We start from the raw sequence: 27,487 nt of genomic DNA on the forward strand, positions 1-27,487 counted from the left end.
TCTACTCCACTACATTTAGCCGACACCTTTAGTCACTTTTCAGGTCAAGATTTACCTTGAATAACATGATCAGCTGAAAGTGATTCGATTTTTATATAAATTAAACCTCATAACAGTATATTGAGAGGTTAAAATGAGCCCTATCTTTACTAAAATGAAAATGCTTCTTACATAAATGCATCACTACTAAAAATCTAATAATATATATAAAGGATATATAAAACAGTCTGGGTAGGTCCATTCTTTTACTTTTGATACTTTAAGTACTTTTTGATGCTGTAACTTTTATAATTTTACTTAAGTGACTTTAAAATGCAGGACTTTTACTTGTAGTGGATTAATTCTCACTTGACAACATTTTTCAATATGTGAGGTGTGTGTGTTCAGTAGTGTGTGTTTGAGGAATGTGGGGGATGGAGGAAGGAGTCTGATGGCCCAATTTATTTGGTGAATTGATCATTTTGTTAATTTCATCAGGTACTCTTAAGTTTAATTAACTTGATAGAGCAGGGATGGGCAACTGGAGACCTGGGGGCCGCATACAGCCCGCACCTTCACTTGAAGTGGCCCTCAGTACAACTACATGCATTTGAGCATGAAATCTTAAAAGCGCAGTGTAAAAATGGACAAAATTACTTCTTGCAATTAATGTTGTTCTGCTGTTCTTGCACTGAAAAAAAAGAAATCACAGTAAGTGGTTATTTTTTATTTGCTTCAAACCTTTTGTATTCCTATTTATACTGTTATACATGCATTTGAGCATGAAATATGTTAAGTTACTGCACTGTAAACATGTTTAAAATGGCAGTTTCATCATATCTGGTTAAGTTCACGGTCCTATATGTGGCCCTGTGATAGTGTCGATGAAAAATTGTGGCCCCTCCAGCATTTAAGTTGCCCATCTCTGTGATTGAGTTTTAAGTTAAAACTCCTATATACTCAGTCACTTTGTTTGTTTTCAGCCCTGCTCTCCTCATGTCTGCAGTCCCTAGTGCTTTCACTTGCCCCTGCCCCTCCTCTACAGACTAAACCCGGACTTGCCCGGACTTGTGATCAGTAATAGAGGTGGACGGACAATGCATTAGTGCCTCCTCTGATTGGACGCTATTGCTCTCATCGCCTTGCTCCTCGGTTTGTGGCTTGTTGTTGTGGCCCAAAATGACAGCCAGCAGGTTGGCCTGGTCTTCCTGGCTGAGGGGCTCGTGTCCGGGTGCCGGGTTCCTGGGGCTCAGGAGTTGGCTTTGGGGGCTGGGACCTGGAAATACTGACTGGTCCTGGTCCTCTGGAGCCCCCTGGTGGTCAGAGGCCTCGCTAAGGGCAGACAACGACTGGCTGAGAGTCACTGATCTTTTTGATGTATTTGACTGTTTTCTGTCTTCCTTTGAGGAGAATCTGATTGGTCTGCAGAGAAAGACCCAGGAGGAAGCGGAGGGACTGTTGGATCTCCTCCACTAGAGAACGATCATTCAGTTCATTCAGACAGTGAAACAGGTTGATGCTTCTCTCTGGAGAAAGATTTTCACTGATCTTCTTCTTGATGTATTTGACTGTTTCCTGGTGGGTCTTTGAGCTACTTCCTGTCTGTGTCAGCAGGCCTTTGAGGAGAGTCTGATTGGTCTGCAGAGAAAGACCCAGGAGGAAGCGAAGGAACAAGTCCAGGTGTCCATTTGGACTCTGTAAGGCCTTGTCGACAGCACTCTGGTAGACATGTTTTAGTTTAGGTTTTTCTCTGAAGACTTTGGAAAGTCGGGAGGTTGTTTGTTCTTCTGCCATCAGATTGACTCAAGAGTTGATGAACGTCAGATGAAAATGAAGAGCAGCCAGAAACTCCTGAACACTCAGATGGACGAAGCAGAACACCCTGTCCTGGTACAGTCCTCTCTCCTCTCTAAAGACCTGCGTGAACACTCCTGAGTACACTGAGGCTGCTCTGATATTGATGCCACACTCTGTCAGGTCTGACTCATAGAATATCAGGTTTCCTTTCTGCAGCTGATCAAAGTCAGTGCTGCTCGTCATGGAGGAAGATTTGGCGCCCTCTGCTGCCACAAACATAAAGTGCATCCTTTTTCATTTTTTATTGAATTAATGATTTCCTCTTTAACACAGTCATTTTTTACGTCAGTCCTTAAACCTGCAGATTCCTCTAAAACAATTTGAATTATTTCCAATAAGTTCTTTATACCTGTTAGGAAATCCTCCACCTCTCTGAATTAGCGTAATCTCATCAGTAGTTTAGTTTAAACTTCTTCTGTATATATATAGATACAAAAACAGATTTAGTTTCCCAAACTACCACACAGTCAGAGATGTGTGGAAGTAAAAGTGAACCATAAGTTAAAAATGAAGCGTGACTTATTGTGATCAGTGTTGACATTATTGCTTTGATATAATGTATATGTGATTTCAAGCAATATTAACATCTAAAATCATCCTAAAACTTGGATTTCACTAACAAAGACCACCTCAATACAGCTTTGGGTTCAGAAAAGCTGAACCTTATGGAGAATGCAGAGCCAAGATGATGTAGGTGGGGAAGACTAAGGTCCTGGATGAAAGGATAAGGGGTCAATGAGGGACAGACGGAAGGGGGTATGATCTATTTATGGATACATAGATGGTAGAGAGTAAAGACCACTCAGGGGGATATACTGAACTTGGGTTTGATTTAGAATAGTGGTGGTCATATCAGAAGCGTCTAGCTGCTTTTACAGTCTCCAAGATGTACGGGGCGGGTCATAGTTAAGAATAGGTCAGTTTGGGTGCTCAGGTATGATTCTTTCTTAGTTAGTTTGGGTTCAGGTATGAGTCTAATTTAGTTAGTTTGGGTTAAAGTATACCAGACTTGTTGGTATGGAAATGTCAGACATGGTTGACTGTCAGATGATATAAGGTGCAGTTGGAGGGCCGGACTCCAAGTGGTGATGAAAGATGAAGAAAGACGATGGGAACTTGGATTGTGAGACTTTATCTAAGGATGGATATAGCAGAATTAAAGTAAAACTAAATGTGACTTTGAATTTAAACAAAGTCTCCAGAACAGGAACACTGATGTGGAAAACTTTCACTTCAGGTCAATCTTGGATTAATTAAAGGAATAACTTGATGAGAATAAGTTGTTCTTACTTCAATATGTATGAGTTTATTACAGCATGTGTACATGGACACAGATACACCAAAACATTGAGTGACTTTACATTCTTTCAACTTTATACAGTGTGTCCCATAGAGTCACATATAATCACAGCACCAGGGAGGAGGCAGATGTTACCACATCAGGACGTGTTTCTATCAGACAATCAGACAAATTAATGTTTTGTGTTTGGGTCTGAGACAGATCTGCTTCACAGTGCAGAGTGTGAGTGATAGTGAACAGACTGAACTTTGATTAAAGTCAGCAGAGTTTCTGTCCACAGGAGAGACTCTCAGACCTGCAGAGGACACAGAGACACTGAGGAACCAAATGAACAAAACCCAAACCCAAACCCAGGATAAAGAGGTTCAGTGAATGTGGTGTTGAAGGTGTAGAGGTGGATCAGTGTGTCAGAGGAGACTCTGTAGAAGGACAGAGTGCCAGCAGGACAGTCCACATACACTGCTACTCTACCAGAGGAGGAGGAGGAGAAGGAGGAGACAAAGGAGGAGGAGGAGGAGGAGGAGGAGGAGGAGGAGGAGGAGGAGGAGGAGAGGACTGTTGTTCTTCTGTTATGGTGCAAGACAGAGTAATGACCATCATAAGAGCACCTCAGTCTCCAGGACTGATCATTCCCTCCAAATATACAGTCTGTACTGCTTCCTCGCCTGCTGATACTTCTGTAACTCACTGATATAAAAACATCTCCTCTCCATTCCACCTCCCAGTAACAGCGACCAGTCAGACCAGTTCTACACAGCAGCTGAGACCACCAGTCAAATCTGTCTGGATGATCAGGATATGGCTGATTCTTCCGTACACATGTCACCTTCCTGTTGTTGTCAGACAGTTTGAGGAATCTGTGTACTGTGTTTGTGTCCAGTTCCAGTTCACAGAGATCTGATGGAGAGACACAAAACAGCTGCAGGTTATCATCAACAAAAAGAAAAATCATTATTATAAGATTTGGTCTTGCAGCCTATTTTTCATTTCCACCTCATCACCTGCAGCTGACTCTAAAACCATGTGTAAGCTGGTCTGAAGTCAATGTGACATGAAATCATTCTGTTTATACACCACTTTCTTGGTATTGGTGGATTTGAACTGGATTGATTGAATTTTAGTTTTCCAGCCACACTGACTGAAAACCGAAGTGAAATTCATCATCCAACTTCAGTCATGAAAAAGTAAAAATGTGCTGTACCATGCGCAGCTGAGTTCTGATGAATCAAGCTTAAACACACTCACACTTCCTCACACCAGGTCTCAGTCTCTGCAGTCCACCATGGTCCACCCTGCAGGAAGAGACACAGTCACAATCAACTTCACCAATAAACATCAACCAGAAACACTCAGTTAGAGATGGAGACACAGTAGGAGCTGCTGTCTGTCCACATGTCCACACCTGAGTGTCCACCTGTCTGTCTATACCTGAGATTGTCCAGTCTCCAGTGTGGATCCTTCAGTCCAGCAGACATAATCTTCTCTCCTGGGTCTCCTGGATGATTGTAGCTCAGGTCCAGCTCTCTCAGATGGGAGGGGTTGGAGCCCAGAGCTGAGGCCAGAGAAGCACAGCCTTCCTCTGAGATCATACAGCCTGACAGACTACACACAGACAGACAGACAGACAGACAGACAGACACACAGACACAGACACAGACACACACACACACTAGAAAATTGTAATCATAACAGACACTAATGGATTTCAAGTGTTTGTTCCAGAATAATTTAATATTGACCTGAGAGTTTCCAGTCTGCAGTGTGGACTCTTCAGTCCTGCAGAAAAACGCTTCACTCCTGAATCCTGTAGGTCGTTGTTACTCAAGTCCAGGTCTCTCAGACTAGAGGACTGGGAGCTGAGGACTGAGGACAGAGCTTCACAGCTTCTCTCTGAGAGCTCACAGCCACTCAGCCTGGAGAGGTATCAGCAAAACAAGAGAGAACAGAGACAAACAATTGAAGGTTTTTTTTCTGAATAAAAATTACATTTGCTCTGGATGGTGATGTGTGCACCTACAGAGCTTTGTTGGAGGCTTTGACCACTGGCAGCAGTCTCAGAAGAGCCTCTTCTGAAGCAGAGTATTTTTTCAGGTCAAACACATCCAGATCTGTTTGTGATGACAGTAAGATGAAGACCAGAGCTGACCACTGAGCAGGAGACAGTTTATCTGTGGAGAGACATCCTGATCTAAGGGACTGTTGGATCTCCTCCACTAGAGAACGATCATTCAGTTCATTCAGACAGTGAAACAGGTTGATGCTTCTCTCTGGAGAAAGATTTTCACTGATCTTCTTCTTGATGTATTTGACTGTTTCCTGGTGGGTCTTTGAGCTACTTCCTGTCTGTGTCAGCAGGCCTTTGAGGAGAGTCTGATTGGTCTGCAGAGAAAGACCCAGGAGGAAGCGAAGGAACAAGTCCAGGTGTCCATTTGGACTCTGTAAGGCCTTGTCCACAGCACTCTGGTAGAGATGTTTTAGTTGAGGTTTGTCTCTGAAGACTTTGGACCGTCGGGAGGTTGTTTGTTCTTCTGCTATCAGATTGACTCCGGGGTTGTTAAAGGTCAGATGGACATGAAGAGCAGCCAGAAACTCCTGAACACTCAGATGGACGAAGCAGAACACCCTGTCCTGGTACAGTCCTCTCTCCTCTCTAAAGACCTGTGTGAACACTCCTGAGTACACTGAGGCTGCTCTGATATCGAAGCCACACTCTGTCAGGTCTGAGTCATAGAAGATCAGGTTTCCTTTCTGCAGCTGATCAAAAGCCAGTTTTCCAAGAGACTCAATCATCTTCCTGCTCTCTGGACTCCACTGTGGATCTGTCTCAGCTCCTCCATCATACTTGATGTTCTTCACTTTGGACTGAACCACCAGGAAGTGGATGTACATCTCAGTCAGGGTCTTGGGCAGCTCTCCTACCTCTCTGGTTTTCAACAGATTCAGAACTGTAGCAGAGATCCAGCAGAAGACTGGGATGTGGCACATGATGTGGAGGCTTCGTGATGACTTGATGTGGGAGATGACTCTGCCGGCCTGCTCCTCATCTCTGAATCTCTTCATGAAGTACTCCTCCTTCTGTGGGTCAGTGAACCCTCTGACCTCTGTCACCATGTGAACATAGTCAGCAGGGATCTGATTGGCTGCTGCAGGTCGTGTGGTTATCCAGAGGCGAGCAGAGGGAAGCAGTTTCCCCCTGATGAGGTTTGTCAGCAGTACATCCACTGAGGTGGACTCTGTGACATCAGTCAGGACCTCAGTGTTGTGGAAGTCCAGAGGAAGTCGACACTCATCCAGACCGTCAAAGATTAACACAACGTGGAACTCTTCAAACCTGCAGATTCCTGCTGCTTTGGTTGTAGGAAAGAAGTGATGAACAAGTTCTACCAAGCTGAACTTTTTCTCTTTCAGCACATTCAGCTCTCTGAAAGTGAATGGAAATGTGAAGTGGATGTCCTGGTTGGTTTTGTCTTCAGCCCAGTCCAGAGTGAACTTCTGTGTTAAGACTGTTTTCCCAATGCCAGCAACTCCCTTTGTTAGCACTATTCTGATTGGTTCATCTCTTCCAGGTGAGGCTTTAAAGATGTCCTCTTGTCTGATTGTTGTTTCTAGTCTGTATGGTTTCCTGGATGCTGTTTCAATCTGTCTGACTTCATGTTCATCATTGACCTCTGCAGTCCCCCCCTCTGTGATGTAGAGCTCTGTGTAGATCTGATTCAGAAGGGTTGGGTTTCCTGCTTTAGAGATCCCCTCAAACACACACTGGAACTTCTTCTTCAGGTTAGACTTCAGGCTACGTCGGCACACTGCAGCACAAGTTACTGAATGAACAAACAACAGATGAAATCAGTGAGTGCATCCTTTAATGCAGCATGTGAGTGTGACTGTACAGTTTCTGCTCCTCCATCAGTTTATTCAGCTCATCAGTTGAGGGCAAACAGCTTCTGATCTGATGCAGATGTTTACCCCAGAGATTGGAAATGTAAACTTTGCCCATGTTGCCTCCATTTTATCTTTCATCATGTTACATTTTAAAGAAATCCACTTACTGCTCTGCAGACAGTCAGCCAGCTCCTCCTGCTTCATTCTTCTCAGGAAGTGAAGTGTGATCTTTAGAAACTCCTCTCTGCTTCTCCTCCTCTGCTCCTCATCCTCACCCTCCAACACCTCCTCATTCTCTCTCTGACTCTCTAAGCATTCTGGGTAATCTGGACTCAGAACCTTCTGGATCTTCTTCAGCTCATTCTTCACAAAAGTGACGATGTTCTCCTCCAGCAGCTGGAACATAATATTTTATGAATAGCTCCATGTTGGACGAACTAACCGACTACTGGTCTAAACAGTGCAGCATGGAGATGATCTTGAACAGAATAGATGTAAAAGTAACTGTTGTACATATACAGACCACAAATATGGAGTCCAGCTGTGTTTGATGCTGCTGGGCAGAGTGAGCACCGGGAACCTCTGAGCTCTCCTGGTCCACTCTGTGGAGGAATCATGAAGAATGAGCTCACATTATGTCTGTCCACACAGCGACACACACTAGGTAAAGATCCACAAGGAAACAATGTTTGAAGGTCAACAGTGAATCAGACAACTCCCTGTAGTGATAAAGGAATACTTGTCCTTCTGATCCCACTGAGAATCAACGGCTCAGTCTGGAACTTTTTTGTGGCTTTCAGCTCACTGTATTCAGTCAGTTCAGACAAAACAGCTCTCACCAACCCTCCATATAACTGTCCCTCACTGTTCAAGTGCCCTTGAGGAAGACACCCACAACCTCCAGCTGAGAGAATCTTGTCTCGGGCACAAGTAACTCTTGTCAGCTGGCCTGCCTATAGTCAATACAAACTTCATTTAAATTAGCAAACTACCTGAGAAAGTCAAGTTCTTGATTTAGGATGTGTATGATATGCTCCATGACTCCATCCCACTGTGGCAATAATGAGACAACAATGTGTCCTCTTTGAAACAGCCGAGGAAATTTGGAAGATATCTAGAGAAGCTGCATTTATTGGTGAGGACATACAGGAAGTCAGTAGCTTAACTTCATCTCACCACAAAACAGAGAACTATTTGAATGCATCCTGGTTAGGTGATACCTGAAGCACATAATAAGGTCAGTATTGGTGCTGAAATCTTTCCATTGGATCAGGTCATCCCTGGTACTCACAGCTCACAAATCTGTGCCACATTTGATCACATTGATCACCTTTACAATAAAGCTGTGAGCAAGTCAGATAATGACAAAGTTCAGTTTTTATTTCTTACCTTTCATCAGCAAGTTGTCCAACTTTAATATTCAGAGAGTTACCCACAGACCGGTCCCTCTTTATGGACACACAGCTGGGTTCAGGTCCAGATCCAGGTTGTCCAACTTTAAAGTATATCGGTTCCTTCATAGACCGATCACTCTTCATGGACACACAGCTGGGTTCAGGTCCAGATCCAGGTTGTCCAACTTTAAAGTTCTCCGGTTCATTCCTAGACCGATCACTCTTCATGGACACACAGCTGGGTTCAGGTCCAGATCCAGGTTGTCCAACTTTAAAGTTCTCCGGTTCATTCCTAGACCGATCACTCTTCATGGACACACAGCTGGGTTCAGGTCCACATTCTGGTTCAGGTTCAGGTTCTGGGGAGTCTGGGCTCTGCTCCAGCATCCTGATACAAACAAAGACAGTTACGTTCTTCTGATCATCAACAGTCTGTAACCGGAGGGTTGCCGGTTTGGTTTAAAAAGCTCTTCATCATTTCAAATATTCCTCTTTTTTTCCCCAGGTCTACTGTATCCAGTCAGAGCATGCAGCGGCAGCTAGTCCAATCAACCAATATTGATCATCTCACCTTTTTGTAGCTGCTGCTGGATTCACATCGACATCAACTGCCAGAGACTTTCTGCCTTCATCTGCAGGGGAAACATTGAGAGCAGAGCAGAAAGCATCAGTACAAGCATTCTTCAATTATCCTTCACTTAATTTATCCTGTACAAATATCAGCTAACTGTCTTTGACTTGTTGGACTGTTGCTAAGACTATAGAAGCGGTTAGAAAACTACTGAGGGCCTTTTCTCATCACTTTCTTACATTTCAGTCAGAAAACTTGCATGATACAAAATGTGTTTATTGGACAATAAACATAGATTAGATTTGGCGTCTAGGCTGCGACTTAATCACTCCTCAGCAGTTACATGAGGTATTGAGGAGTGATGCTCGACGGACGTTGAGCTGGGTGGAGCCAAACGTTGAGGTGAGTGGAGCCAAACATTGAGCTCGGTGGAGTCATTTGAGAAGCTGGGATACTTGAGTCGTTTAGCTCCGATGCTCTCATTCTTCACGGCACACACTTTGATCAACCATGGAAGCAAGTAAGACTGTCTTTGTGCATAATTGACTTTGTAACATTCACATTATACAGTGTATGATGTTTAGTTAAAATGAACAACTACCTAAATTACTGGACCACCCATGAGACCAATCGTTAGCAAAACATCAGTGATTACTGTAGCGGCCAATTGGAGTTTGATCAAGCGGCGCTGTCTGTAGTCCCAACTGATTTAAAAAATACTTACACATAGTAACATGATTATATATGTAACGGATGTGGGTCGGGCACAAACACGCTGGTCTCAGGAATCACTTTTTACTGTTTATTCCTGCAGAGGACAGTTAAGACACATTGAGCTGCCTCTGGTTTGCACTGCACATCTGCTCCCCTCATCAGTGTAAACTAAATTAACACTTAACACTAAATTAAAACATGAAAACCTTATGTACACAATGAAAAACAATGCCACCTACTGGCCAAAATAATATAGTGCATTAAATCTTGATAAACAGACAAAGACAACGAAAATTACATCAACATCTAACAAAAGAAAAACACATACCTGCAGAGGACAGTTAAGACATACTGAGCTGCCTCTGGTTTGCACTTCACATCTGCTCCCTAAACATATAAAAAAATGACAGCATTCAACTAAATGCAGAAATGTATGTGGGTCACATGACCAGACGACCTGCCGTAGTAAAAACCAGCGCCAAAAGAATTAAATAAAAACTTCTGCTGAACTAATATTAACAGTTGAACCGCCCAAAACATCTGTGTGACAATACAATATATTGACAGTATATATATATATATATCTTTTTTTTTTATTTAACCTTTATTTAACCAGGAAAGTCTTATTGAGATTAAAAATCTCTTTTACAAAAGAGTCCTGGCCATATAATATATATATATGACGGGTTAACATAAACAACTTAATTTACAGTGAAAACACTAACATATTAGCCTGGCTAACACCAGACTAATCACAAATGAGATTAGTCTGGAAATCAGTCGTTCATTTCTCCGTAGAGGAGGCGTGGTTTACCATCCTCTGGAGCCGTTTATTGGGCGCTTAGAATGTCTATCAAAACGTCTGTAGGTAGCTCTTAGCCAATCGTATCACTTATACCAGATGACGTAGTAGAGCGACAGAAATTGATGTTTGTTGTGTGTGTGTGTGTGTGAGAGAGAGAGAGAGAGAGAGAGTGTTGCTTGCTGCTTTGCTTCTCCAGTTCTCGCTTTCTGCAAAATTATTTATTTTCATGCTTTATTCCCCCTCATGTTATTCAGCCACACACATCAACTGATTTTATGGGCAATAAACAAGCTGCTGCGGTTTCTCTCTCTCTAATAGCGGTGGAGTTACGCTACCGTTACGGTAGCGGGGCTATTAGCTATTAGCCCCGCTACCGTAACGCTGGTGATCTCGCTACGAGCCGGGGGACAGCGGAGCCGCCAAGAGACCTTTCGCCTTTCAACTTTCGCTCTAAACTATTTAAAACACCATCTACAGCTAAAGAGAGTTTCGCGTCTGCTGCAGCCATGTTGGATCCGTAAGAAAACTACAAGCTTCTGTCTGCCGAGTAGTAAGCGTCATCGTCTTGCCGTCCCTCCCCGTTCTGTGATTGGATCCCTAAAACAGGGCTAAGAAACGGCCCTGGTTGCCAGACTGCCTGGAGGTTCGAAATGAAATTCGAGCGCGCAAGGCAGTATGGGTATACCCAGGCTACTAACATATAGCAGCAGCTAGTGATGGTCCGCTGACACTTGAAGCTCCTATACATGCGCGGTAGCTCATGAAGCAAACGTCCCGAAGCACTGTGCCGAGGCATGGTTTGGTCACGTGACTCGTGACGTTCGAAGCAGCAAAGTGCTTCGAACGTCACCGAATCACCAACACTATTGTGGAAGTGAACCTCTACCTCGCTGATCCTCCACTAGAAAGAACTTCAGAACTGCTCACATACTGGGCAAACCACAAAACTGTATATCCCAATCTTTATCAAGTTGCTAAACATTTCTTATACACCTCAGCTTCATCCGTGTCGTGTGAACAGGTTATTTCCAAGGCTGGGGAAATTGTATTGAAAAGAAGAAACCGCTTGAATCCCAAAACTGTGGAAAAACTGTTGTTTCTAAATAAAAATTCATAACAAGTTACACAAGCACAGTCAGTGCCCTGTTTTTCAAGCACAATCTCTTTCCCCACGCACCCATGAACCTCTTTACCAATGAACCCCAAAACATTCTTTGCCAAATTCCATAATATAATCTGTATTTGCACCAGCCCCATGTGAAAAGGGACCTCAGGCCGGATTCGAACCCGGGTCCGCCGCAGCAAGGACTCAGCCTTAATGGTACGTGCTCTACCAGTGTGAGCCACCGGAACGCCACATTAGAATATTATTGTTGTTGTATCCACTCAAAGCATACAGTCATCTAGTGTAGTTGAAAACAAATGCATGAACCAATCAATGACACGTCTCGATTGCACTTAATTTTATTGACCACTAGATGTCCTACTGGAGCACTGTGTGTCATTGAAGCTTCGAGTAATGACTCATGTTTTGTATAAAGTGTCGAAGCTTCAACAAAGCCTCGATCAGCCATCACTAGCAGCAGCAACTTCCAACACGATTTACCCTCATCAGTGTAAACAGCACTGTGACGGATGGACGGGAGAGGCTATGGAAGCCCAGGAGGCACAGGAAAGACGAAGTGCAAAAAGGGACATTTCAGGGAAACAAAATGAAAATAAGAAAATAACGGTAAATGAAAACATAAAATTAGGATAAAATTCAAAAATACACAAATTTTAAAATGAAAGTACATTTTTGACTCTGTTACATATAGAAATGTCAGCTAAGATGGTGAATGCCATGAATATTTGTTGTTAAATGAATGTTGTTACACATATTTTTGATTTGACCTATTTTTCCACAATTTGCGCACATTGTGTTCAACTTAATTGTATAACCTTGTTTTACTTTATAAACTTGTTTTTACTGTTATTCCACTCTTTCAGAGTTCACTATCATAAAGTGTGGATTAAACTGCAGGAAAGCAACACACTTCCACTGTTGTTTTTGCACCATTACTATCATAAATAGATCCCAGTACATTAAACATCTGTCATCACATCAACATTCAGTGATCTGCCCCAGCCCCAGCCCCTCAACCAAACCAGTGGCCCCGGACCAGGACCCTCAACTGCACCCAGTGGCCCCAGCCCCGGACACTCAATCCCACACAGTAGCCCCAGCCCCTCAGGACCAAACAGCAGCACCAGCTTAATCTCATGAGTATGTTGCTTGATAAACGACTTTTTTGCTTTGATTTTTGAATTTAGTAGTGTGTTATGTTGTTTAATAGAGGGTTTTTGCTATGATTTTTATTTCAGTTATTTATGTTATTTTTTTAATATGTTATCTTTGATTTTTAATTGTGTTCAGTTCCATAAAGATGATGTTACAGTCACCTCAGTCTTTGATCTCTTACGTAAGTAGTATAACCTTATGTACAAAGCACATTCACCTTGTCAGTGTGTCTGACAGAATTTTTCCAGTACAAGTACAATGTTTCAAATGATACAGTATAATAGCATTATAAATTAGGATAGATAGAGTTTTAACAATTATCAAAATAAACAATGACCCATATTTTACTAGAATTCACTAAAGGCAACTCGACATTAGATTTCAAAAGGATGCAAACTATTTTGGCATGATGAAAATGGGAATGACAACAACTTTTTTAAGTTTTAATGCCGCTTCAAACTTCAGTCGCTTTGGTGCATTTCTCACATCAATATTAACATTTGCACAACATATAGTTCAACCTCCACAACATTTAGTCATTTGTGTTCATCATAGTAGCACTTCCTCATTCCTTACAACAAATTACAAATGCTTTTGGACATGCATTAATTGCTTTCATACAACTCTCGGCTGCTTTATAACATTATCACTGCTTATGTCACGTCAGTCAAAATTAACTATACTTGTGAATGCTGAATAGTCATTCCATATAAAACTAATAGTCCTCATTTCTTTGCTTGAGTCATTACATAAAAAATGTTGAACTAGTTGTCAAAATCTGTCAAGCAAATTTTTATATATATTTTTTAATCTTTATTTTTTACTCAAAATGTCTCCGGAATTGAATACATTTCTCTTAGGTGAATCTCAGCTTTCACTGATGAGAAGGGCTGTGTGAAGCATTAGTTGCAACCAATGATAAGCCAATTCTCTACAATCACTCAGAGCTGAATCCATAAACCCATAAACACTTTACAACATATATGAACCCTGCAGGACATAGTGTGGACCATTTCTACAAAATTGTGACACTGTACTGTGCACAGCTCAACTCAAAGGGACTTTATGTTTGTTCTGAATAAAGGTGTTTTTTCCTTTTGCACAATGCTGTAAACAAATTAGAATTGAAAAGAGCATATGCAATAAAAATATGAAACATACATATTCAGTGTGTTGTACTCAGTTACCTCACTTAATACAGTAATGTGTAACTTTACTGTAGTTTTCAAATGGCTGTGCAAATAATATAAAGTGCTGCCTTGAGCATGTTCAGGTATGTCACCAAGATCTGACTTTTTTGCATTGAAAAACATTTACAGAATAAACTGTCATAATGAAAACATGACAGAGCCATTTGACTATCTTGTTCATAAACATGGTGTCAGGACTTTTCATCTTGATGACACTGACAATTTCATTGACATGAATACTTGCTTTTGAGGAATGAACTGTCCATTTTGAGTAAGTGACAAGCTTTTGCAACTAGGTTTTGCAGTTTGTACTAATTGTTTTGAGAAATGTATTAACTGTTGTGCAAATGTTAATTGCAATAGTGATGTGAGAAATGCACCAAAGCGACTGAGAAAAACTGTATTGCACTATCCCTCTCTGCTGCTGTAAATCCATAGAATTCCCTGCTGTGGTATCCCTGCTATTACATTATCTAATAGTTTATCTAATCTTGTTATATATGTATTTATGTTTAATTCTGATAACACGTAAATATGCTCCTTATTTGTTTATATGCGGCCAATAATAACAATAGAAGGGTGCTTCGCGGCTGTCTTCAATAAGTGGTGCCGTTGAGTAACATACTCTCCAGCTCAACGTCCGTTGAGCTCCGCCCCGAATTGCAGACTGCAGTCAGGGTTACTTGGCTTCATGGGAGTCAAATCCTTATTTCACCTCCTCCCTCTTTTCTCAGAAGTGAAAACTGGTTTTCCTTCATTGCATCTGACTAACATGAACAAAACTGGGCGTTCGTGACACACACACACACACACACACACACACACACACACACACACACACACACACACACACTGCTTAGATAAGAGACTGTGTGTGTTTTGTTAACTTTTCTTGTTTTATGAATTAATGTTTTGTGGAATATACATGCATTTATTGTTGTACATGTCTGACTAATAACAACCTCCTGTATACAAAGAACTCAAATTTCCTTCAACCACGTCTATTGATATGGGACTTTGGTTATCATTATTTAAGTTCATTATTTATCAGAGTATCAGAACAGGACCTAGGTGATCAATGCGAGATAAACTTTTTGAACACAAACACATTTAAACACAAGAAAAATTGACTCACTGTGTATCAAATCAGAAGCAGTGATCTGCAGTGGAGTGAAAGCAGCAGGTGAGAGCAGACCGGTGTGTCCTCAGGACAACTCTCAGGTGTGTTTCACTGCAGCAAGCTTTCTGATCCCTGCTGGGTCCTAGTGCTCGACTCTCTGCTCCACATCAGTAACTGACTGACCCCAGATCAGACTGAACTCAACTTCACCTGCACTTCAACATTCAAACTAACCTAATTTTCTCTCTGCCTCCTCACACAGACAGACAACTTTTTCCCAGCAGCATCTGTATTCATATTCGTATGTCAGCATCACATTCTCATCATTCATGCCAGCGTTTCTACAACTACAATGTACTTTCAACCAATTACAGCTCCACTTACTCAACTTTTAGCAATGAACTTCACCAGCATGCAGCTTTTTCTGTCCTCAGCAGGTCTGTGAAGGAAAGGAGCATCAACGAAAGTCTCAGTCTGAGCTGCGTTCACAGGAACAAAAGTCTTTCAGGATCAAATTCAGCATCGGTGGAAAAAATCATGACAACGTGCAAGGACTTGCTCTGACAACAGACTGGATTCTGTAGTTTAGATCAGGGCTTTCATGAACTGAAGCAGAAGCTTTTCATAGCCGACAGAATAAAGTGCAGGAGTTTCTTTTTTACAAGCATGCCGTTTATTTAAAATTAACTGCAGGATTGCAGACGTGAGGCTCTGTGCTGTCACACACTTCACATCCCATGACACGGTTCTGATGTACAAGTATAAACCAGCACAACGTTTAAATACTGCAGTCAAGTGTAGTTGGTATTGATGTTTGACAGAAATGTTTCCCTTGTGAAAGACTCACTGAGAGTTTGTCTTGTTTAATGTCCTGGTGACTGTTTTGAGGAATAATGACTGAATCATGGAGCTGACATCTCCTCTAAATGACCAGTGCTGCTCGTCATGGAGGAAGATTGGACACCCTCTGCTGCCACAAACATAAAGTGCGTCCTGTTTCATTCTTCATTGAATGAATGAGTTCTTCTTTCACACAAAGTCATTTTTTACGCCAGTCCTTAAACCTGCAGATTCCTCTAAAATAATTTAAATCATTTTCAGTAAGTTCTTTATACCTATTAGAAATTCCTATATAGTATTAAAAAAAAGCAGATTGAGTTTCCTAAACTACCACATGTCAGAGATGTGTAGAAGTAAACGTGAACAATAAGTTAATAATGAAGCTTTACATTATTGCTTTGACATATTGTATATCTGATCTCCAGAATTATTCACATCTAAAATCATCTTTAAATGTTGATTTCACCAACAAAGACCACCCCATACAGATTTGGGTGCAGGAAAGCTAAACACATATTCAGGATGCAGAGGCAAGATGATGTAAGAGGGGAGGATTGAGGTCCGGGGTGAAAGGATGAGGGTCGATGGGGGATAGTAGGAAGGGCTTTAGGGATGTGGGGAGACATTGTGTTTATGGACAGATAGATGGTAGAGAGTGACGACCATTCAGTGTCACCTGAGATTTAGAAGTGTTAGATAATTTATCTTGTTTTAAGAGTTTATTTCTTATTTTAAGTATTCAACATGCTTATTTCTAGATTGAATAAAAAAACAGAAAAAAATAGTCAGAAAAATGGGGGAGAAAAGTCAGAAAAACAGAAAAAAATTGTCAGAAAAACAGAAGTTGTGGTTATGTTCCTGCATACTCAAGAATAATTTATATAAAAATGTATTAAAATTATTCTTGAGTATGCAGGGATATAACAAACCAAACCGTTTGAAAATTGGTTTAAAATGAATCAAACTCTGGTTATTTAAATGCTACATGCACCTTAGACTGATGTTATGCGTGGGCGAGCTGCCTGTGGTAAGATGGCTGCCGTATGGGGACTCCGCCTCGAGCCATCTAGCCTTTCTCATAGATATCTATGGTCAGGGATCGAACCGATCAGTGTGTGACCGATCTATCAACTGAGCCACAGCCACCCCACTACACTTGCATTTCAACATTCAAACTAACCTCAGCTTCTTTACACAGATGGCCATTAGCAGCTTTAAACAATCACATGCTCATTTATAATTCAAGCGTTCTACAACTACAAGGTACTTTCAACCAATCACAACTCCACTTCCTTAACTTTTAGCCATGAACTTCACCAGCGTGCAGCTTCTTCTGTCCTCAGCAGGTCTTGTAAGTAAAGGAGCACCAACGTAATCTTCCATCAGACCAAGTCAATCTGATTGTGTGTGTTGGTGTGTGTCTTTGTGTGAGTGTCCCTGTGAAAGTATGCAATCTGACAGGTTGCACTGAGTCTTTATATGGGCAACACCACTGATGCCATTTTTACATTAAACTTTAATTTTTTATATTGTTTTAGTTGTCTATATAGACAGTTTTTAAGTTAGCAGGGGAGAATAAACCAAACAATACACTTCCTGTTTCTGGAGAAAGAGCAAGTGTGGAGTAAAGTTTCAGCTTCGAACAGGTAAGGTTAATATTTTATTCACATGTGGATGTATTTTGTTTTCACTTTTTTTGTTTCTACTGTTGATTTAATTTGTGCAACCCATCACCCTCAATCATACAGCATATACATGATGAGTATCCTGTTATCCACTGGAGGGCAGCACAGCGTCACTGTTTATTCAGTCCATACTGTGTGACTCTCCCAGAGAATGGAGATCATACATTATGCAAACCTTCACCTTAATTATAATCCATGTAAATAGTCAGATCATACTACAAGTGTTAAAAAGTATTCATATAATGCATTCAAACCAAAATTATTGTTTTTCACTGTGTTTTCTCATTTGTACATTATTCATAACTAAATGTTTCTTTAACTAGAACATATTTTCTGACTTTTTAATTATTTATGGCCCCTGAAGAGTCATTAATGTATATATTTTGGAGGTAGGATATGCTTTGAAAAATACATTTTCATATGAAATACCACCTGGACAATAACCTGTACAGGAGAAGGAGCACTTGTTTTAATATTAGTTTTAAATTGATTTATGAGCATCTGCCATCCTGACAGCAGTGTACAGTATTTGGGAGTATTTTGAGGAAGGAATGCTTTTTTTACAGCTCCCCCTGGGCAACAGTGGTTCACCTCTGTTTTACAGTCTTATAAAATTATCTTTACTGTGTTACAAATCAATAACGCAGCATGTTAAATCTGTCATGGTGTTTTTTCTTTGAATCAAAGTCTTTCAGAAAAAAATGAGTGGTGCTGTTGGTATTTGCTTTCCTGCAGTTAACTTTAACACACACACACACACACACACACACACAGTGGACTACATAGGCCTTCATTGACAAAATTCATTTTCTGACCTTTACCCACTTTAACACTGCCCTCACTCTAAACTTAACCCAGATGCACATTTAACCCTCCCCTCTCCATCAGGTCAAATCAAGTTAGTTTGACAATAGATGACCTTTGACCTTTGACCTCAGCTGCCTGTGGGTTCAGCCTGAAGAGACTCTAAGAACAGGTATGTGGTGTGTCCTGACCTCTGACATTCGAATCGCCACCTGAGAAGAAGGCAAAACATCACACCTGGTGACACACAACCACACACACACACACACACACACACACACTTTTTGTCTTATGAAGAAATGTTTTTTGAATATACATGCTGTCCGTTGTATCCGCTTATCATTGTACATGTATGAGTAATATCAACCTCCTCTATAGAAAGAACTAAAATTTCCTTCAACCTCAAGTATTCATCATCTACATCCATGTAGGCTTACAGATCATACAGAGGTCCTTAACCATACAGTCATAAATGTGCACAGAAAGTATTAGGCTGATTGGTCCAGTGGTATGACAGATTAGCTGTGGACAGCTTCTAAAACTATCAGATTGTTGTTGAGGATAAGTCTTCATGGTCCTTACCAGTTTTCCTGGTTCAAAATGCAAAACACACGATATTTAACAAACAGAGCCTTAAAAGTCACTATAGCACCAGGCTGGCAGGTATCGTTTGCAGACTTCTGGTTAAAAGTGGCAAGCCTGTTTCACAGAGGACCAATCCAGCAGTGATGTCACGGTGGCCTCGGGTACACCTGTACCTTACTGCAGCAAGGTGAGAAGTTAAACCACTGGAGGTCAGCGAAAACAAGGTTTTCAGAGTTTGTTAAGGTACTCTTGAAAGAATCCAAGGAACGTTCAGCTAGACAGAACCTGAGGTGGGCTACCAACATGTGCAGAGCCAGAAGGCCTTTAGAAGCTCCAGTAATCTGGAGAAAAATGTTGGGCACTCAGCACCCACGGTAAATCCTGTTATCTTCTTGTCAGTCAAGTGCTGGTTACGATTAAGAAGAAATTACAATGATGGTTTAAATGGAGAAGTATGTTTTCCTTCTTGCACAGGCAGTTTCAACAATAGCTATGGGTATTTTTCATTTCATTCAGACCAGTGGGTGTGCAGTTTCCAGGAGATAATAATTATATGATTATATAAATATGTGGGCAAAACAGCATACAAATGACTTTACCCTTTAAAATTACTTGCAATGTATACGCCAAAATACAATTCTGCATGCATATGATACACACGAGCATTTCTAAAAAATCGCAACCCTACTAGTAGTAGGACACTATAAGGTTGGCTGATAAAAAAAAGGCTACAAAACTACTTCTCTAGATTTAAGGCATACAGTTTTAAAAAGTAAATGTGAAATAGTTATAAGGCCGACTATCACATGGGACATGTATCATATGCACGCAAAATTCGGTGGATGCATTGCACATAATTATAAGGTCTCAGGTCAAGTGTTATTTACACACATATTCGAGATAATGGGCTGAAATTGTGGACTGACTGTAGCCTAAAAATATGTTGACTAACCTCTGCACTTAAACAAAACCATCATAATTATACCATGCAAGGAGTTCCCTGCCATTGTTACAAATTGAGGTGTAGATGCACACTTTTTTCATAATGTGAGCAGTGGCAGTTAATATGTTACTCAAGTATTTTGGATTAGTGGTTGTAATGAGTCTTCATGGTAAATTTCTTGCGCATGTATTACCACCATGTAAATTATGCGCATATATCCTGCATCTTTTTGTTATTTTCATGATGAAAATCTAATATCACAAAAAAAATGCTTAACCTGGTCTTGTCAGGCCTCCTGCACAGAATGAATCTTCATAGTATCTTGCTGCTTCCATGAAAACCAAATCAAAATTCAGATAGGATAACTGGAAAGTCCCAGCTTAATCTGCTATCTAGTTATGAGAAGTAGCCCCCTGGTTTTCAGTTCAGTCTTTGTTGGGTCCTTGGTTTTTTGTTCCGTTGATCAGTTTTATCCTGCCTACACCAACTCCTGCATATAAGTCCACCTGCCCCGCTCTTCATGATAAAAACAGTTATACCAAATGTCTTTACTTTTTCATCCCGTCATATAACCTAAAAAAAATCACTGTAGAAACTACACTACCACTATTTACAACAAACAGAACACATGAATTATTTACTGAGGGTAAACAGACACTCATGCTGCTGCAGGCATACAGACACTGTACTTCACCATAATGAGGGCCATGAAGTCACACTTCATTTCATGCTAATGCTGGTGTTTCTATAGCCTGAGCTGAGAAAAGTTCCAGTCAGGCCAAATATATACACACACTTACAGTGTGAGAATTTCCTGGAGGATTAGTGTGGGAAATGAAGTCAGGCATTCAGGGTGATACCATTTTATTAAGAGTCAATCCCATTTATTTGTGTAGTGTTGAGGAAAGCACAAGGTTTGCAGTGATCTTTGAATGGGCCATTAATACCGGCACACACTGAGGGTTGAGTAGGGTTTGAATATTAACCTAAAAATTGTATACTACTGCTTGTTAAATGATAGGTTCCCAGTGCATGCAAGCTAATCTCCTTGGGTGGCCTCCAGGAACCACTTGAGGGTAAAATGATGATTGATTTTTACAATTTTAAGCTTTTTCAGCTTTAAAAAAACTTTCATAAGGTTATGATAAGATCCAACTGAAGCCAACAAGCCAACATTGGAATTATTAGTTAGAATATTTGCATTTGTCATTAGGCTTCATAAACAGTGAACAGTCATTAATGATGTATAAAAGTTTATCTTTTGGGATCTTTTGGCCTAAAATGGGCCTGTCAGCATCAGAATTGGACCACAGATCAATGGAAGCAGGTGGTCTAATTAATTTACCCTTTTTTATCATGTGGACGGCCGGGTGCATTTGTCTCTTACCGCCACCATAATGGCTCAACCTCTGCCATGTTTGTTTGTCTTGTCAGAGGAGTAAGCCATGGACAGCCATTCCTGGCCCACAATCTGAATGTCAATCAAACTCTGGTGAAAGACATGTGGAGGGATTCTGATTTTTATCTTTTTATTTTTTCAAGTACAACATCTTTTACATACCTTCATGGTGGGAAAAGTATTTAGATCTCTTACTAAAATAAAAGTACTAATACCACACTGCAGAATTACTCCACTACAAGTCCTGCATTCAAACTTACTTACTTACTTACTTATTATGCAGAATGGACCCACTCAGATTAAATATTCCAAATATATTATAGTATTGTTTTTATTGATGCATTTATGTAAGCAGCATTTTAATTTTTCTTAAGGTATGATTCATTTTTATCTTATGAACATACTGTTATGAGGTTTAATGCCAACAAATGTCAAATCACTTTAAATTTGTCATGTTTATGTTAAATCTTGACCTGAAAAGTAACTAAAGCTGTCAGCTGAATGTAGTGGAGTAAATTAATTAAATATTCACCTCAAAATGTAGTGAAGTAGAAGTATAAAGTTACATAAAATGGAAATACTCAAGTAAAATACAACTGTGTACTGTATTTAAATGAATATCTTTGAGAGGATTAATTTGATCTTTTAAGGCACGTCTTTAATGCTTCACAAATCTTTTTTATCATTCGCCCCTTTCAGACTGATGTTTCAAGCCATGATATTTACGCCTCTGTAACGTTTCTTTTGCAATCTGAACGCGCCAGTAACAGGCATAAAATTTGACATTTTTGAATTACAATACAAATATTCTGTTAAAATAAATTGTAATTAAAAAAGGAGCTCTATTTGTTTTGATTACAAAATATTAAGGTGTCAGTGCTACTAATAAAGATAATTCAGCTTCCACCTTGAATATATTCGTACCTCAGATGGTAGCACATCATCATTAGCTGTCAGTGCATTTTAAATAATTAGAGTATTTAAAACTGAAAATTAACTGGTAGCACACACTGTGTAGTTATCTTCACATCAGCAGATAGATTGGACAGATATGTGAAATGGTTAAACATGCACTTTCCATACAAACTGTACAGTATGTGTGCAGTGTGTGTGAGGTAAGGAATTTATTATGATCTTTTACAAGGTCCCTGAGCAGCTGTTTATGCACTGTAAAGGTGCTCCAGATAAGAATCCAGCTGTCTTATCAGCTTTAATAACAAAATGGGTCCACAAAAGATAAGAGTGCCCATTCATTCACTTCTTTCCTACATGGTTATTGAGAAAATATTTACATACAGTGTTTTCTAGTAATGGCCTGCCCCCTTCAGATTAGCCAGTACTCATTGTCTTTATTGGTGTGGGTTGGTTGGATTTAGGCATGAGGAGTGTAGTTATTAAATTCATGGTCACTGATTAGTAGAACGAGCAAACTTCAGTTATGAGACATAACTTTTGCAGTCAAATAATCCATTGAATTTAACTGGTAAATACTGTTTTCAAAGACAATGGTGCCCTTTAAACGAGGAAATTTAAGATTTAATGTATAATCTTAATTTAATTAATTCACAATAATTAATTGATTATTCTGCGTATAGTCCCCTCCACATGTCTTATGTTTTTGTTACAAGCATGGCCGGGGGGTCTGGTTAGTTTTGTTGTTTGGAGAAGAGATTGTTATTGACAGATTGTGCCATTTTCCGTTGAATGTTGTTGCTTGGCAAAATAAAGCTTTTCACTTCCACTGCTGTCTTTCTCAGTAATTTCACCTTGTGTGTGGCACTGTGTGCTAAACTAGCTCTGCAGTGGATCGTTACCAGCTTGACATAGTCGGCCTCACCTCCACACATACCGTTGGCTCCGGACCCAAACTTCTGGGGAGAAAGAGCACTTTTTAGGAGGAGGAGGAGGAGACTGAAGACTCAGGGGAAGACTGTTCAATATCCCTGGCAGAGGTCACCAAGGTAGTTAATTCCCAGCAGCAAGGCACCAAGGGTGGATGAGATTCACCCTGTGATGCTGAAAGCTTTGGATATTGTTGGGCTGTCCTGACTGACATGCCTTGTCAGTGTTGCATGGAGCTCTGGGACAGTGCTGGTGTGGGGAACGGAGGCTACGCTGAAGTTATAAGGGAATCACATTTCTATCCTTTCCATAGAACAGTAGATCCAATATACAGTTTCTGTTGTGTAACATTTATTACTATGTGACCATGTATGAGGTGAGATACACTAAAATTATTGCTAAAGGTAGATATAGTCACAAATCAATTTCTCTATTTTTTATTTCTATTTTATAACTCAACACTCTGAAACTCACAAAACTGAGTGATAAATAACACTACAAGCCTGTTAGTGTGGCTCTGTCTAGTTTTACTTTTAAAACGCACACTTCAATTATGGAGCGTGAGGATGTAGTTGACGCGTGTCTTAAGCCGAAAAAAATCCACAGTTTCTTTCTTATGGTTTATTGAAAACCTTTCGTTTGAGCATGTCAAACAATAAACTGCAGCAATTCCAAAAAATAATAATAATTATGAGCTCGGTCAAAAACTTGTGTGCTCTCCTCGTCTCCATAATCCTAAACAAAGTACGCAATTATGACGTTACACACCTCTCAGCCAAAAAGAAGAGTGCACTTACTACCAACCAATAGGCATTCCTACAACCTCAATAAAGAACTATGAATCAAATCTGAATTATTTATCAACTTCTCCACAATATACAAAATGGCTCTAACGAAGCCAGAGAAAAAGTATGTAATTTTTTGGGGAGTGAACTGTCCATTTAAGAAAACAAAAACCCTGGATTAGCCCTGACACTGAGAGGCCGAAATAAATGTCACAATCCCAGTGTTTCTTCACCCCCATGCACATGGCACGTGGCAGAGCAGAGATAGAGGCAAGATAAAGGATGGCAAAGACTCTAAAACTGGCAACCAGGTTGTAAAAAAACATGAAGGAGATGTACCTTAAAACTAATGCTATGTTTCATGTATCATATTCCACCGTGTCTATGAGTTTTGCTTTCTAAATTGCTTTGGTATGTAGTGCCTGAATTCTTTGGCCCTGACAATTCACTGCAGACATCAAGCACTGTGCAAGAAGATTCCTTCAGGCGAGTCGGAGCATGAGCAAACCCACACACACACACACACACGCATACACACACACACACACACACACACGGTTGTAGTCACACTGTGTATATACACACAGATGCACCATCTAGGACTATCGAGCATATCACAGGAAACAGGGCAATTAAGCAGCCTGAGAGAGAGAGAGGGAGAGAGAGAGAGAGAGAGAGAGAGAGAGAGAGAAACCCATATGACTTAAATCTCAGAGCCAGCACATTTCACACACACTCATATTGCGACTGGGGGTCAGGGGGGCTCTCATTAGCCCAGTGGCTCTGAACCAGGGAGGATTAATGCCACAGTGGCTTTTCATGATCTGCACAGAGGCTGGTGTGTGTGTGTGTGTGTGTGTGTGTGTGTGTGTGTGTGTGTGTGTGTTCTTCAGCTGGGATTTAGTGTGCTACCTGAGTGCAAACACACTCTGACTCCCCCCAGATGTGTTTGAAAGCTGCTTTGAGAGTAGTTACTAAATTGGATCAGGTTGATATAGCAACAAGTCAAATTTATTGTTACTTTGTTCATTCAGGATCCCAGTCAGAATGAGCCGCGGTCTCTGTAATAATTCACATTTTCATCCTCTACAGTAGTTGGACTTACACGCAAAACCGAGTTCTATTGGCCAGTTACCAATTAAATGGACAGGCCAACAGCTGTCCAAGTCTTGTGATACACAATGTGTGTGTGTGTGTGTGTGTGTGTGTGTGTGTGTGCGCGCGCGTGTGTGTTGTTCTTGCAGGCGTGTATCTTTGAGCTACAAAGCCTAAACATGATAACTTCTGTGGGAAGACAAACCAAATTGCACTGAAAACACGGAGAAAAACACATTGGCTATCTGCCTTCTTATAATTATGCTACGCAAATAATAATTCAAATATAACAAGTTAATGATGTAACAGTTCACAATGAGTTGCATCTTAAATGGGAAAGGTTGATCACTTCATGAGTATTTGGGATTTTCTGCAGCTTAATCCAGCAGTCGACTCTGAACAGACAGATACTTCTCGATTTTTCTGACGCCTTTGGCCAGAGGGGAGCCAGCAGCCGGGGGGAGGACAGACAGACAGCAGAGAAAAGAGAAATTTGACGGAGGATTTTTTCCAGGTGTTGCATACGGCTCCGCCCACCAGCCGCCCGTCCCCCGCCCCCTGTCACCCCGGGTCTAGGCTGCAGGCGGCCGGGCGGGCAGGCAGGGGGGCTGGGCCACCGACACGCTGATGCTCCTGGAGTTGGACACATACAACATCGAGAGAACAGCGAGGACAGGACACAGCTCAGCCGAGTCTGCTCCCTATACCCGCACATATCGACGAGAACGAGTTTAGTTGTTTTTCGACAGGGAATACAAGTTTTCTTGAGGGTTCAATTTTTGCTTATCTGGCTTTGAGGGGCATAACGGAGCCACTCAGGATGTCGGAACTTTCCGTGAATGACCATCTCGAAGGGATTTTATCAGATTTTGAAGGTATGTAGGCTGTAATATTGAATTACTTTACTGCTGCCTGTTTTGTTGGCACGCAATAAAACTAAATGTAATTGCAGCTTCAGGCTGTTTCACCTTCTCTGTTCTATAAGACAACTCGTGTCTGCATCAGGGCTGAATACAGCAGCCTGGGGCGCTGGACTTTCTCATAGTTTTTTTTTTTTTTTTTTTTTAAATGAAAATGGAGTAGAACATTTGCTGTCAGGTGCGTAAAACACACAAAGATAAAGTATAATGTTATCATTCTTTTTCGTAGTTAATTTCAATATTTGTTGATGAAAATGTTAATATTTAAGCGTTTCTTATTATTGTATGGTAGTAAAGTCCAGCCTTCATTCGGTGGTTGTGATAGGTCATGTGAAGACGTCACCTCGGCTTCTGAGAAAATTAAATGCACATTTGCACAATTTCCTGACAGTTTATTGACCTTAATTAATGACATTTTATTATATAATCTACAGACCAAACGATTAATGTAGATATTGATGGATAATTAATTTAACCAGATGGAGAAGCCACAATTATTTATGGACGTTGATGACACTTGAACTGATGCAGCACATGATCTAAATTATGGTAATTTGAATAGGCTATAGGGTATATATATATATATATATATATATATATATATATATATATATATATATATATATATAGCAAGAAACGAGGTGAATCACATAATGTTTGGTTTTGTGTGCCTTTGAATTAGACTTACAGTGTAATTACCGGAGTCAGATTTAAAAAGGCCTGGGCAGGTAAGAGAGCAGCACTAATTATATAGTGTGTGCAAAGCCTTGAGCTCCTCTGTGTGTGTGTGTGTGTGTGTGTGTGTGTGTGTGAGTACCCTGACTACCACAATAGTATCTTTCAAAAGCAGTAAATTCAGCTCTATGAGCTCAGATCTTACCTGGTCTTTTCTGACTTTGCTTATTGGACACATTTTAGTGTTTTCCTTTGGTTTGTGGAAAACTTGCATGTATTTGGTGGGGGTTTATTGGTCTTTCCCTGAGAAAGGGCTATGCTAGGAAATCAAACATGCAGTTTTGCACCATTATTATTATTATGTGTGTACAAAAAGTTAGAAAGCTAGAACAACAACCAAAAAGCTTAGAGATTAAAGTTGTCAAAGAAGTTATCTGTATACCAACTACAACAATTAATTCTGGGATATGTCATTCAGTTAGTGTTGATCCTCTTTGTGTTGATTTTACATTAGGTGAAGTCCAAAACAGCTTGGGTGCTACGCCTAAGCCTTATAATGGAAGGGAAAACCCTGACCATTAAGTTCCCAAACCCAAATCAGATGTTTATTGTTGTTACCATGACATTGATAGTCCTCTAACACTAACAAAGTCATTTACACAACCATCATTATGACCATAATCAAAAACCTTACCATATGTTCCAGTGTGCCATAGACAATACATGGCATACAAAACATCTGATCTAATACAGCTGCTGTCATGATGATGATGTTAATAATAATTTTTTAGCCCCTATTTTTTAACTTTATAAATCGGGCAGTG

At 40.5% G+C, this 27,487-nt stretch overlaps 2 protein-coding genes across 2 annotated transcripts in view; one reads left to right on the top strand and one right to left on the bottom strand.

Annotated features, from left to right (window-relative positions):
- Window positions 1-3,165: 3,165 nt before the first annotated feature.
- Window positions 3,166-25,783, bottom strand: LOC131983374 (NACHT, LRR and PYD domains-containing protein 4-like). Its single transcript, XM_059348095.1, has 10 exons — window positions 25,606-25,783; window positions 8,981-9,041; window positions 8,405-8,797; window positions 7,539-7,629; window positions 7,183-7,411; window positions 5,154-6,954; window positions 4,876-5,049; window positions 4,565-4,738; window positions 4,382-4,428; window positions 3,166-4,033 (listed from the first exon to the last, which is right to left on the bottom strand). Exons 1-10 carry the CDS (start codon window positions 25,781-25,783, stop codon window positions 3,426-3,428), a joined length of 3,756 nt encoding a protein of 1,251 aa, XP_059204078.1. The 3' UTR covers window positions 3,166-3,425.
- The window catches only part of septin12 (septin 12), a 76,567-nt gene continuing 74,827 nt past the window's right edge, over window positions 25,748-27,487 (top strand). Inside the window, exon 1 of the mRNA XM_059348048.1 lies at window positions 25,748-25,943. Within this exon, the coding sequence (XP_059204031.1) occupies window positions 25,889-25,943 (55 nt within the window). The 5' untranslated portion in view covers window positions 25,748-25,888. The remainder of the gene's footprint in view (window positions 25,944-27,487) is intronic.

The sequence above is a fragment of the Centropristis striata genome, chromosome 13 (assembly GCF_030273125.1).
Source record: "Centropristis striata isolate RG_2023a ecotype Rhode Island chromosome 13, C.striata_1.0, whole genome shotgun sequence".
Lineage (NCBI taxonomy): Eukaryota > Metazoa > Chordata > Actinopteri > Perciformes > Serranidae > Centropristis > Centropristis striata.